Genomic DNA, 14,591 nt, shown 5'->3' with positions numbered 1-14,591 from the left:
TTAGATCAAAAGTTATTCAGGGTGGTACATTTTTTTTTGCACCCCATACATTAAATTCAGTTAACTTTCAAACCTTTTTATTTTTTTTAAATTGTAAAATAAGTTCTGTTTTATTTTTTTTATTACTAGTTCTTAATATGACATGTTCCCTATTTTTTAATTTGAAGGCATGATGTAACACATCCCAAACATGCAACATAACATGACTTCATTCGTTTAAGGTACTAATTCACTTAAATTTTGCAAATTATAAAATGCTATAAGTATCAAATCAGCAAGCACAGAGGAACATTTAAAAAAAAAAAAAAAAGATCATTTATTGACATTAAAATCATTTTTATGTTTTGTATTAAGTGGAAACCAAATAATAAAAGATTAATATACTGTTCACCACATTTTTACTGTAAAAATATATCAATATAAAATATAGCGTCATGTTTAAACAATAATAACAAAAATAGCTTCTCTATCAATAATTCGATATAAGTTGTAGACATAATCTCTTAAACAGTTTAGGAAATAAGCCTAATTTTTATATTAATCCCACATTATCTTGAAATGAGCAATCATTTTAAAGTAAATAGGAACAAGAGCACCCATTACAAAAACAAGAATTGTAACAATTACAAGATTATGCGAAACCTGTACCCATTGGAATAAAAATTGCTTTGGAATATGTTGATTCTAATAAGAATTTAGATGTTTTTGTTTTATCCAAGCTGTTTGCCAGATTTTTACAATTAAATATTTTCTTTGGTTGAATAGAATGATAGGAATCATAAATAAAATCAGCTCCATCCTCTGTGAACCATATTGCATCAATATTGAGATGGGAACTTAAATGTCGAGTCAAATAAGGTCTGGAACTTGAAACAACATTTAACACACCACCAGGTAATCCAGAAGCTTGAAAAACCTAAAATTAGAAAGAAAAGAGACATTGTGTAATAATTACGTAAACCAGGGCAAATTTCTATCATAGGAATCAAACAAAGATAAAAATAAATATATAACATTTTGTTAAATAAAAATTACGTTTAAGAAATATTTTAATAGGTACCTGCAAGTGAAGTCATTATAATAAATAATGACAATTTGTCAATTCAGAAGCCAATCAGGTGAGACTTCGCTTACAGTCATCCAATTAAATCTGATTTGAATCACATGGTTAGGCATAATCACTTCAATACTTCTTGAGTTTTAATACCTTATTTGTCTTTATTGTTTGGTTCAGAGAAAGAAACAAAAACCATATTTAAAAGTTTGACACTATTGAACTCGGCAGACAATGTTGTCAAAGTTTACTGCACTTATCTTTTTTTTAAAAAAAAATAAGCCTGAAAGTTAGATTTTCAATTTTTAGAATTCTTCTTATTTAATATTTATTTCTTAATTTTTCTAAAAAACATGTTTTTATTTTAATTCACTCTTACATATTAATATATTATTTCATTTTAATCACGATAGTTCTTTTGCAGCATGATGTATCTATATCTATCTATCTATCTATATATATATATATATATATATAGAGTGACAAACTATTGCTAGGATCATTTTTTTCACGTCATTTAATATATAAGGTAAGTAGTGCAATATTTAATTTATTCCTTGAGCTATTGCAAGTTAAATATAGTTCTCAATCACCTACTATCAATGCATACATACAATGTGAAGAACATTCATTCAAACAATTACAGTCAGCACAAAATCCTACAGAACTAGGTTAAAATGGGGCTGCTTACTGGCATGTTTAGACTAAAACAGGGATGAGATTAGCCAAAAGGCAAAAAAGCTGAATTTCCACGATAGTAAATTTTACGCAAGCGCAGCCCTTTAATAATAAATTCCAGACAGTTTAAGGTAATAAATAATGCGTTGACATACAATTGCGTACTAATCTATAATTATAAAAACGACTACATTGATACTTAACATTTAGTGAAAATAAAAATTACCAATTGAAAAAATAAAGCTGGCAATTATATTCTTCCTCAGTTCACATAAGAGACGATTATTACTAGAAAAACTACTTGGTTTAGCAAATTAAAACTACTGAGAATATACATAAATATTTCATTTCTTTTAATAAATACTGCTATGTGATTTATAGCAAATATATCAGCAATATTACTTTTTAAATTATATTGGGAAAAAAAAACTTTAGCAATGGACCAAATCATTATGTTCGTGTCATAGTCTAATCTAACTACAGCCCTTTGAAACATATCAATAACAGTGAAGTAGAAATATATAGTAACTCCTTAACATACAAAAATTGGTATTTTAGTTTGAAAAATTACATGACAATCAGCAACTGCTTAGATAATTGTTTTTTATTTGATAAGAATTTTGCATTTTATAGCATAAATAACAGCAATTATAAATAAAATTTTGATGATGAGTTAACTCTTTTTCCAACAAAAAAAAAAATTAAATTGAATCCCTTTTTAAGTTATTGCTTTTGTTTCCTATATCTTTTATGTTTGTTATATTTAGTCGTTAGTCCATTTTCAAACATCTTGTGACAAATCCTATTTTTTCTTTGCAAGCACAGAATGTAAGTTTTGAATATATTCCCTTCCAGTTTCTCTGATGTTGTAACACTTACATATACATACTAATAATCGTCGTTAGAAAAACAGTCACCTTTATAGTAACTAATTTTTTTTAAAAATTTACTTCTTACAAGAATCGCGAGAGTTGATCTTAAAATTGTGTGAATATGAATAACGATTATGGATTTTGAAATCACATGAATATGAAACTAGATATACGATTTTGAAAATGAAAAAATACAAACTGGGATATAAAATTTTTAAAACGCGTAAATACAAATCCCGATTCATAATTTTTAGATCGCGTAAATACGACTCATGATGCGTAATTTTTAGATTGCATAAATACGAATTATGATTCATAATTTTTAGAATGCCTGAATGCGAATCCCAATGCCTTATTTTAAAATCACGTATAAATGAAAATCAATGTTTGATATTATAAACAGCATGAGCAAATCAAGACATTGAATTTTAAACTTGCGTGAATACGAATCGCTTCATTAGGTTTTTAAAAAGGCGTAAATACGAATCACAACGGTATAAATGAAAATCAATGTTTGATATTATAAACAGCATGAGCAAATCAAGACATTGAATTTTAAACTTGCGTGAATACGAATCGCTTCATTAGGTTTTTAAAAAGGCGTAAATACGAATCACAACGTACAATATTCAAATCGCGTGAATAAGAATCTCAACACGCAAATATGAAAAGCTATGTTTGATATTAAAATCGTGTGAATAAGAATAGAGATATTGGCAGATTCCAGGCTTGGGACCTCTAAAAGGCTTGTCAGAAACAGCGTCGTTTGAACTACAAAAATCGGATCTATCTGGAGGGCGGGTAAAAAATTCGGAAAATCTTATCTGCTGCGAGTAAAAGGGGAGAAAATAGCTAAAATAAGTAAAAATGAGAAAGGATTGGTAGCTATGTAGTTTGAATTTTCTGTTTCTCTTTGAAAATGGGTGAATTTTCTGAAAAAGCGGAATACTTATAAAAAAAAGTGAAATTTTTAGAAAATCTGAATTTTTGATAAAAAAGCTGAAATTCATGAGATAGAAGTGAAAAAAGCGGAAATCAGCTAAAAAGCGGAAAAATCTCATCCCTGCTAAAATCAACAAGCATACTCTGTTTCTTATATTTTTTTCAAATTTTTAAGGTAGTGATGATGATGCAGAATATACATAAGAACATTTCAGAAATATTTACAATGAAGTAATAGATAAAGTGTTGAGAAAAAGAATAAGAAAAGACTAGCTTACAGGTTTACTTAACTTAGATTTGTTATTTGGTTGTGCCTTTTATTGTAACCGTGACATATTTTTGTTTTGCTTACCAGGCAACTTCGATGCCTAATTAGTTTGTTTATGTTCCACATGGCTTCGTGCCTGTCTTTGTGTTATGTGAGAAATATAGACTGAAAGAACTGAAATCTTTGTGAAAGAATATAGAAAGAGTTACTTAAAAAAATCAATGCACGACGGGCTCGGCTTACTCGAAATAGAACTCCAGGAAATTGTTTTTAAAAGAATACTAATAAATAGATTAAAAAAATTAAGTTTATGGAATACTAAGAGAGGAACAATCAGGGTTTCATAGTGGAAGATTCAACACATTTTCACACTCAGAAATATTATTGAACAAATTTAGGAATTTAATACATCTTTATACTTACATTTTATTGAATTTAAACAGACTCGGAAGAAAGAGGAAATTTTATCAACTAACAAAAAGCCCCAGAAATATATAAATAATGTATGATAGCAACAAATCACATTCGAGCATTGGATTTTGATTGGACATTGTGTTGTGACTGAGCTCGGAGCTACCATGTCAATGTACCGATGCGGCCGTGGAGGGAAGGTCTTCCGACCCAACCATGTTCCAGAAACTCATGTAGATATTGATGCGATCAGGAAAGAAACGAAGAAGCATATCGCCGACAACATGCAAAGGATATAACTCGACTTCAAAAAAGCCGAAATGTATGCAACAGACATCGATGCTGAGATTGAAAGAGCAAGCGGAAAGGCATATATTGAAAACTGCTACAGACTGAAATTCCGTTATGAGGAAATGTGGATCTTAAAAGCATCTCGAGACTCCCAAAATGCCTCACCTCCCACCAGTCCTGACCCTGAAACGGAGACATCAGAGCCTGAGATAACCCCTAAAACTGATGTCTGCATAGAATCAGCAGAGGACTCAACAGTTTTTCAGACAACAACTCCAGTTGATATTCCAACAATCCCAGATGAGCCAACCCCAGTGGAAGCTACTGACAACATCGATAAGCCAATCTCTACTTCCATCCTAGAGACTGACTCGACCACTTCAAAATATAGCAAAAAGAAGATGAAAAGAAAGAAGTGCAGTGTCAACACGGCGACACAAAAATGCACAGAGCCAGAATAAGATAGCGAACCCCCTCGCCTGGAGAAAAAGATCGCCCCCACACCCACAGTGGAAGTTTCACCATCAGATTCTACTAGTACTGCAGCCCCGGCTATCATCGAGACTCCAGTAGAAAATAGCAAGCCGATGGAAATTCTACCCACCCGTAGAAATCTGAAAACCCTCATCCAAGGTCTTAGCTCAGACATCGAAATCCCCGATCTCGAGAAAGAACTTACAGATTTAGAGCAACGGCCAATCAAAATTGAACAGCTAAGGAAGAGGAGGGGCCAGAAACTTAAGCTCCCCCTCTACCTAGTCATCTTGCCAGATAGTGGAAATCACAGTGATATCTTCAATATCAAGACACTTTTAGATACTCCTGTTAAGATTGAGAGATTTCGTGGCGGGCGACACGAAATACAGTGCTACCGATGTCAACAATTTGGACACACACACAAAAGACTTGCACTGCTGAGCCTGCTTGTATGAAGTGTGCCAATGCACACTTCACGTACACATGTACAAAACCAACAAGCGAGCCTGCTAAGCGTGTAAACTGCCTAGGTGAGCACCCAGCTTGTTTTTCGGGCTGTGATGCAAGACCCAAAAGAAGACCCAGAGGAGGATCCATCCAGCCCAGCAAAGCCAACAGATTCCTGTTGTTATTCAAGGAAATGCAAGAGTTACTCAAGAATCCAGATCTCCAGAATCTACTTCAATCTCTGCTACCAGACAAGCCTTAGAGACAGAGATCTCCCTCAAGCCCAACCTGTTTTCCCAAGACGTCCACAGCCCCCCCCCCCCCTGTGGAAAATACTATTTTTTTTAAATGCCAATAGTCATCGTTGCCTTAGGGCTCATTACAGATGAAGAAGTAAGGTGCCCGCATTCGCGGGCAGGTACCTCAGAAAATCTCATATTCAAGTTCAATAAATTGAAATGAATGAACAGTTCACCGATTTCTTTTTGGCAAGAGACTGGGTCAAGGTACAGTAGAGAACCCATTATCCGGGATGCTCGGGACCATCGCTATCCCGGATATCTGAATTTCCCGGTTTTCAGGATCGACCAAAAAGTGTCGATAATCGATGTTTTATCGAACCTGAAGTACAAGGAAAAAGTGTAATGCATAAAGTAAGAGAAAAAAGAAAGGTACTCCTAACTTTAAAAAGAAAAAAAAAATGGTAGAAATATAACATTTAAAAGAATAAAAAAATGTGCAAGTTTAGACAAGAAAATCAAGTTTAAAAAATACAAAATTCTCATATTTATTTTCTAAAAATAATTACAATTCCTAAATTAAATAATATAAACAAAACCAATGATTAAATAACGCAATATATTTCATACCTAATTATACGGGGAGAAGCGATAAAATAAAAGGAAAACTTATTAATCTAAATAAAAACACTTGAAAATTATCGAACCGAAACGATAGTTAAAAAAGGCACTAGCATAAATATTAAAACCCGGAACAAGGCAAGATCAACGGAATTAAAAAAAAAAAACCTAATGATAAAATTTATGAATAAAAAGAATTAATTTATTGAGTGCGAAATTTATCACGAAAAGAATAAAAATCAAACGTAGTGGAATCAGAAAAACAAAACTGTAATCTGCTTCATAAAATAATCCTATGTTTAAATTAATAAACAATTCTCCTTTTATTTTATTTTTTTTGTTGATAAAAACAAGATTTTTAATTACAGCAGATGTGATTCCACACCAAGAAAAACTTGCAATTGATACCGCACTTCCAAAGAATGAGAATTTATTCAAAAGAAAAAGATTTTATTTTAATTAGTCGATGTCAAATAAATATATTTTTCTCTTTTCTTTTTCTGTTCACTGATATGCATGCAATGCATTTTCCCCACCCCCCTCGTAAATCAAGCAGAAAACGAAATCAGCATGCCACACCCTTGAGTTTGATTGACGGCCTAAAGAAAAAAATAAAACATTCCTCCCTTCCCTGCCTTCAAGGTCACGGAGGAAATGACGTTTCTATGGGTGAACGGGGAAAAATTTTTTCCCCTTCCTTACATTTTCCTCTACTCAACTTCAAGGATGAGTCCAATTTCCGCTTTTTTCGTTCTAGTTTAAAACGGCGGGAAAATCGAGCAAAATTTTTCCCGGTTTTCTGGTTTCCCGGTTACCTGGATACCGGATAAATGGTTCTCTACTGTATTGTAATTTTAGCATCTAAACATCAGCTTAAAACACTTTTAATAAATTTCGAAATAATGTAGATTTATATATGAACAAAAAAGAAAATTAAAGTAATAAGAATGAATGAAAAATAATAAAAAATTTGAAATCTAGAAACAGAGGACATAGAATCATTTGACTATTTAGGTTCAGTTGATGATAAATGAGGCTGCAGTGGTGAAGGCAGAGAATAATTAACGCAAGAACATGTTTTGAAGGACGGCATAAATTCTGGAGAGCACCAAATATTGAAATAAATGCAAAAATAGTTACCAGAGCAGTTCTACTTTATGGTTCAGAGACGTGAATGAGGGCAATAGAAAAACAAAAATTAGAAACTTTTCAAAACAAATTTTTGACCATACAAGATAAAACAAAAATATTTTGAAAAAAAGTAAAAGACAATAGAAAAGAAAATTCTTAAAAGAAGAAGGAACTGGCTGCGTCGCGTACTTAGAATGGGTCCGAAGTAGGTAAAGTACTGTACAGACTATAGCGTAACTTTTTTTATCTATATGTTATGACATATTTACACTTTTAAACAAAGAAATGTATTGAATATCATGTGTTATAAAAAAATACTAACAGTCTAAGTTATACACATTTACTTACATATTATGTACAGTTCATTTGATTTTGAAAATGAAGATACAAAACTTTTCTCTTTAAAAAATCAAATTTTTACCAGCATTTTGATAGTCCAAATGTGTTTGAAGTCCAGTGAAAAAAAAGTCTCTTTTGAATGTTGTAATAATTTAAAAAGTTGTTAGACATCAATTAAGTATTGTTTTGCACCACAGAGCAATATTCACTATTAATCATATAAATGCTAAAAACTCTGTATTTAATAAGGCTCATTTGAAAAATTTAAAGCTTTTCAGTGATCTCGTTAATTAATGCAAAGTAACAATTCACAGAAATTATCGCATTTTACACTAGCTTTTAGAAATTTTGATGCTCATGTTTGATTTTTCTCAAAGGTAATTTTTCGCTCAAGTGCCGTATTTCAAATTATTTTTTTTTTTTTTTTTTTTTAAAAAAAAGAAAATTCATAAATTGCTTAGTGCTAAAATAGTTTTTTCTTGCATACATTATACATTAACTTCTATTTAATTTAGCTACAATTTAAAAAATTATGACTAAAAAAAATTCAAAATTTTTTAAAAAAAAAGAAAAAAATTTGAAAGCATACATGCTAAGTTTATGAGACAAAATGCATACATTACATGTGATAAGAAAAAGCATCAAAATTACAAAATGATTGCAATTATTAATGCTACTGAGTGAAAAAATTGGTATTTAAAATCAGATTGGAAAGGAAGAAAAAATAAAATCAATTAGTGAGATTCAAGCGAGTTATGTTTTACAGAACAAATTTATTTTACACTTATAAGAATAAAGCTAATATATGATAAAATGATTGATAGTTATGTAAAGATAAGAATTTATAGGTTGTGATAAATATTCTAAAAGCATTTATTAGATCTTACTTTCACTGTAAATAATAAACATTGAAAACATCAAAAGTGATCATTGCAGAACAATAAATACAATGGAATAACAGATATGTATTTAAAAGTCGATTAATATAAAGCAAGTATTAATGTGATATATATAATACAAGTTTGGATTATAGTGTAAAAATGTTTAGCAAAAAAAATGTAATTAATAATTTTTTTATATATTTATTGTTTCCTTTTCAGGAACAGAAATTATGAATCAGAAATATGAATAGAAACTCAATTTCAAAAGGAAATACGAAATGAGTGTTAATGCAAGAAGTAACATTTATTTTCCTTAAACATGCACCATTCTTTATAATTCAAATCTTTTCCGTCATTAGGTCTGAACATAACTGATACACTTGCCATAAAAACATACTTAGATGTACTGTTTAACATTTTGTAAAATGCATAGGTCACAAATTCCAGACATGTGATCATCAAGAGCAGGGGTGAGCAACCTTTTTAATCAACAGGCAATTAAAATTTTGAAATTTTTTGGCGGGCCGCACATAAAGTAACACTTATTAATAATTTACAAAACTTTATTTATAACAAACATTAGAATAAAATACAGATCAATCAATACAGATGACTGGAATTCTATTGTTAATTGAATTTTTAAAAAATAATGAAGGTAAAAAATTTATAACACTAACTTCTTTTTTGCTTCATGTTACCTTATATTGGAAACTTTTTCCCTTTATATTGATTTCTAGCTACTAGATAAAAAATTTAAAAAAAAGACATTTAAGTGCTCTTACTTCACACATCTTGAAGGCACAAGTAGGATATCTTTCACTTGATATGGCAACAACAGAATTTCCAAAGATAATGGCTGGGGTGATCAAAAATAAAAAAGAAAGTAATGGCTCTTTGTCTGGACACTGAATTCCAATAATGCCCAAAGGATGATTCTCTTGAAACACTTTACCATATAATTTTGTTTCCTGTTGATAAATAAAATAAGTTTTCAATAAATAGTCAAGTTTTCAATAAAATGGCTTAGTAGAAATGGGCCGAATGAATGAAAGTTGAAGAGCTTAGCAATATTCTGGAGGGAAAAAAAAAAGACATAGGGCTTACAAAATTAGATGTTCAGCTGTAAATAATAAACAGTAACTTGGATTTTTTTTCTCCAAGTTATTCAATAAGATAGGTTTTAGTTGGAAAATGTGTCAGTAATTTTCTGCTGTTATAGTTTCTAAATGTGATTTTCCCACAAATGCCACTTAGAACCCATTTCTATTATTTTAGGAATTTTTAAATGTAATAATATAAATAAACAAATGCTTCTGTTACTTGTTCGGAGAAACAAAAGAATTTTCTTTCGAATAAAAGAAGTTTCTTTTTTTTATTTAAAATTTTTTAGGAAACAGAGGTCGTTTAATGAATTCGAGACATATGCATTAAGCTTGGTAAAGAATCTAAGTTGAAATAGATTCTTATACATATTAGAATATTTATAAAAGCTTATGGTCAAGTTTTAACTCCGAAACTTTTACGTGCATTTTCAGAGATATTTGCTGTCGATGGACTATTTATGTGAAATGTCAGAAAATTTCAGAGGGTGATCTAACACAATTAATACCATTTCTCTCAGAAAAAGAAAGAGGCACAGTCTTTCAAAATTAGAGGTGAGCAATCTGTTTTAAACCTTCTACTGCTAACTTTAAGGTAAACTATTTGCTCAGAGCCATTGAATTTCCAGGCATTTGAGTTCATTGCAGCTCACATGAAAAGTTACTGAAAAGTTGAATTCAGTTTATCGAGCATTTTGAATAACTCCAAAATGAATGTTCAAATTCATGCATTTCAAAGTTTAAACACCTCGCATCCCTCTGTGCCACAACCTGTATCTTTTTTTTGTCCATAATCAAAAGTTAAAACTTGCTGAGCCATCAGACTGTTTAAAGGACTTACCTATAGAAATTCTAATAAGGGCTGATTTTTATTGGACAATAGTATACACTCAATCCCCTATTCGACTTTCTGCAACGTGTGCTAATACCTACTATGTTTGGATGGACCTCTTGGGCGACCTTTCATTTGCTATCATAGCACTTTCTTCCATCTCTTCAGTTCAAAACATTAGTATAGGAATTTCAGTACCAGTTCTCAACAAACACGTCAGGGAATTTGGAAACAATAGGAAAAGAAGTTAATGAGGAAAAAGTCTGGTCTAAAGGTAACCTTGAAATACTGAAAGATTTTGGAAATTTTTACGAGGAAGAGCTTCGTCCTTGCCAAATGTGGAAAAGAGCTCTTCTTCTCAAACTAATACCTGGGAGAAATGAAGTTGTGAGAACTGTTCATTTGCAGTGTGTCACATCCTCTGCAAAGGGTCATTCCCTTGCAGATAGACCACGGATGGAGAGGATGCTCATTTCCAAGAATAGTAGGTTTGCACTGACTTTTCTTTACTTTTAAAAGAACCAAAAAATACTTTCTTTTTTTTTCTGTCATACTTTTTGTTTAATAAATACTTGTGTTCTGTCTTCTATATTACAGTTTCTATATTTTTGTCTAATAGCAGAGTTTAACCTTAATATATTCCTGGGTAAAATTGGGCTGTCAATTATTTTATGTTCTGTTGAAATTTTTAAGAGCATCAGAATTTAGTTATCTCGTTACTTCGACTACATGTTGAAGGGACAGTCTATACAGTTAAATTGTTCCTCAAACTGTAAGAAATTCAAGTGTGTTATATTTTTTACAAAGATTATGATTTATACTTGAAAGTTAAATCTACAAAATAACGCAAGCAAACATTTTTAAATTATACTCCGTCAATATAAGTAACTGTAAAATTTTGCAATCAACAATTAGCTTGTTCCTCTATTTATAAAAAAAAGTATCCAGCTTTTATAAAATACATATGGCTGTATATTTAAATGAAGAAAAAAGTTATTTAAAAATAAACAGCTGGTAGCGTGAGGCTGATAACTTGAAGACACAAACTCTTAATTAACTACACAACAGATCAGGAACACAAAGGAAATTGTAAAAAATTATTTAAAAAAAAAACATTTGTTAGCCAAAAATCTAAAATAATCTCTTTGGCAACAAATAAATTTAAAATTATAAAATGGCTACTAAACACACAAACTAAAAATTTCAGTATCTTTTATGCTAAAGTTGAGCACTACTGATAATAGCTCATTACAGTTAAAAATAATTTCATCATAATAAAAAACAAGGAACCACAGGGTCGTCACCTAATGTTAAACCAAAGAAACACTTTGTCTTTTTTTAGAAAAGTGTTACAATTTTCTTTCAAATCTCACAAAAATGGACATTTCATGGACAACGTATAAAATAAAAATGTGTTTTACTTCATTAGATTTTTATTTCGCAATCAGATAAAAGAGTGCATTTTTCATCAAGATATTTTTAGTATTGCATTTAAAGATACTTGTGTTACACAATAATTGTAAAAAAATACAAAGACAGAGTTGTCTATACTTTTAACGTTGTAAGCTGAAAACTTTAGTCAATAATTATTCAAGTGGCTAGTCAAATCAAAGCAAATAAGAACTATGCGTTATGAACTGATCTAAAAGAATTTTTTAAACTTTGTATTCCTTACATTTTTATAAACCAAATAGATCAAATATAACAAAAAGATTAGATGAGATTATAAGCTGAAAATTTATTAAGATCTAGAAATCAATAAACAAAAGCAAATTTGGAATAAATTACGTAAAAAATAAAATTGATAAGAATACTCTTTCTGAAAACAAGGCAAAAACTTGAAGAAAAAAAAAATTGTAATTACCACAATTCGACCTTCAAATTGAGCAATGTGATTTGCCCAATAAAGTAATACAGTAACAGCTTGCTCAACTTCTAAGAAACAAAATTCTTTGGTTTTGCCAGTAATTGTACACAATTCTGATATAAACTCTTCTTTCTTTTTATTTAGAATTTCTGAAGCTTTACGAAGAACAGCAGCACGCTTCATTTTATATGTACACTCCCACCTATAAAAAAAGTAATGTTACATTGCTTACTTCTAATTAATGCAAGTATATCATTTACTTTGCATGTAATTAAAATATTATTTTTAACTTAAGTTAAATAATAAAAATCTGTGTTTTAAAAATTTTAATCTAAAGTATAAATAAATATGTTTTCCTAGTATATGTGGTTTATGATGCATTTATCACTCTTTTGGTTAATACTTAGAAGTATAATTATCAGTAGTTTTCTTTGATGTCTTTACAGTGGAAAGTAATCTAATAAAAGGAATTGGATAAATGTAGAGATTTATGATATATTTAAACAACATTAGATAACCATGGCAAGAAATTTAAATGGTCTTAGACAGGGATAACAACTGAAAAAAAGAGAGAGAACAAAGGAAAAGATAACTGTGGTATCTAGAGATTGTCAGGTCTAATGATAAAGAAAATTTTAACTTAAATTCAGATTTGCATAACTTTTTGACATAAATTCGTGTTGCTTTTTATAAATATAATCATTACTAAGTTATAGATTTTGCATATTGTGTGATACTGAACTTAAAAAAATTTTAACTTGTTTTTTTATAGCTTCTGATCTTTGGTTTGAATATTTTCTTTCTTCCCGTTCTGTTCCCGCAAACAAATTAAATCATAAAATACCTTCATTTGACATTTTTTATGCTTGTCATATTGTCTTCCTATCTTGCGTTAACAAAAATGAGATATATTTAATTAAGCATTTAAAATTTGTGTTTTGGTAATGAAATATTCGCTTCTTTTAGAAGCTTATTAAAACATAAGAAGATTAATTTAGACAAGAGATATAAGATAAATATTTTTAAAAACAAGTAAAATTTACTTTTAGGATAATTTAAGTTGATAAGTACAATAATCTATTGATATTACACAAGTACAATAATCTATTGATATTACACTGCTCACACAAGATATGAAGCCAAAATCTTAACAATTTTAATCCTTACAAGTTCACAGTTTTATCTTCCTTATAATTGAGGCTAGTAAAAATTATTGTGTGCTCAAAACTTCCAAACGTATAGAAATGCATTGTAAATTTTTTTTAAATTTGAATTAATTACTGCTGAGCTTAGTTTAAAATATTAATTAAAGATGAAAATAAAAAAAAAAGAGTTTGAAAACTTATTATTGCTAACTTTGGTTGAGAAGAAATTGCACTGGAAACTGCCTTATCAATGTCCGATTTATTTGCAGAAGCAACATAAACATATGGTTCATTATTCACATCAAAAGCCTGTAGAAATGTTTCGTCATTAGAATTCACAAATGATCCTCCAATGAAAAGCTTGCAATACTTTTGAGTTCTGAAAAAAAAAAAAAGTCAAAATCTTTCATTTTGTAATCTCTGTATATAATTTAAGAATGTAGCTTAGTCATAGACTATTATAATTTTTAATATAATATCTCCACAATTGTAGCACTGTGTGCGAAATAAAAAACAAAACACCTTATTAACTTCTGTTCTAATGGTCAAATTTCCACATACCAACATGATATTTTAACAATTAGAGGGGTTGATCTTAAGTAAGTTAATTAATTTGCGCAGTGAATATTTTAAGTTAAAAAATTAAATTGGACTCTATAAAACTTTCTCTTCAGATAAAAACGAGTTGTTGTTTCCATTGCCACTTGCCATACCAGCAAGCATGCTTGGGAAACCAAGAGAATTTAACACAGAGGGTGCTTCTTGTTTTTCAGTGGCGCCATCTATGGCAAAGAACATGATTTAAGCCACTCACGTCACAGTCTGTTTTACAAAGCTGACCTATTCATACATCCACAGATTTTAATTTTGACCTGAACCAGAGAACGATCAATCTCTAATTCAGTACGTCCAGAGGTATTGATTTATTATGAGAAATCCAACGTCCTACCAACAGGGCTTTCCTGGTCCAGATAAAAATGTAGTTTCTATGAATAA

The 14,591-nt window shown here is 30.1% G+C and overlaps 1 protein-coding gene across 4 annotated transcripts in view; it reads right to left on the bottom strand.

Annotated features, from left to right (window-relative positions):
* Positions 1–302: 302 nt before the first annotated feature.
* The window catches only part of LOC107444345 (aldehyde dehydrogenase family 16 member A1), a 40,336-nt gene continuing 26,047 nt past the window's right edge, over positions 303–14,591 (bottom strand). For all 4 annotated transcript variants that reach the window (XM_087158439.1, XM_087158435.1, XM_087158436.1 and 1 more), the window contains 4 exons: positions 13,807–13,974; positions 12,448–12,652; positions 9,434–9,619; positions 303–916 (listed from right to left, as the gene is read on the bottom strand). In XM_087158439.1, coding sequence (XP_087014565.1) covers positions 632–916; positions 9,434–9,619; positions 12,448–12,652; positions 13,807–13,974 — 844 coding nt within the window. In that variant the 3' untranslated portion in view covers positions 303–631. The remainder of the gene's footprint in view (positions 917–9,433; positions 9,620–12,447; positions 12,653–13,806; positions 13,975–14,591) is intronic.

Source organism: Parasteatoda tepidariorum, chromosome 1 (genome assembly GCF_982258835.1).
Source record: "Parasteatoda tepidariorum strain Cologne lab strain chromosome 1, Ptep-v5.0, whole genome shotgun sequence".
Taxonomy (NCBI): Eukaryota; Metazoa; Arthropoda; class Arachnida; order Araneae; family Theridiidae; genus Parasteatoda; species Parasteatoda tepidariorum.
Note: the sequence above shows the minus strand (reverse complement) of the source record. Positions and strands in the feature narration are given on the sequence as shown.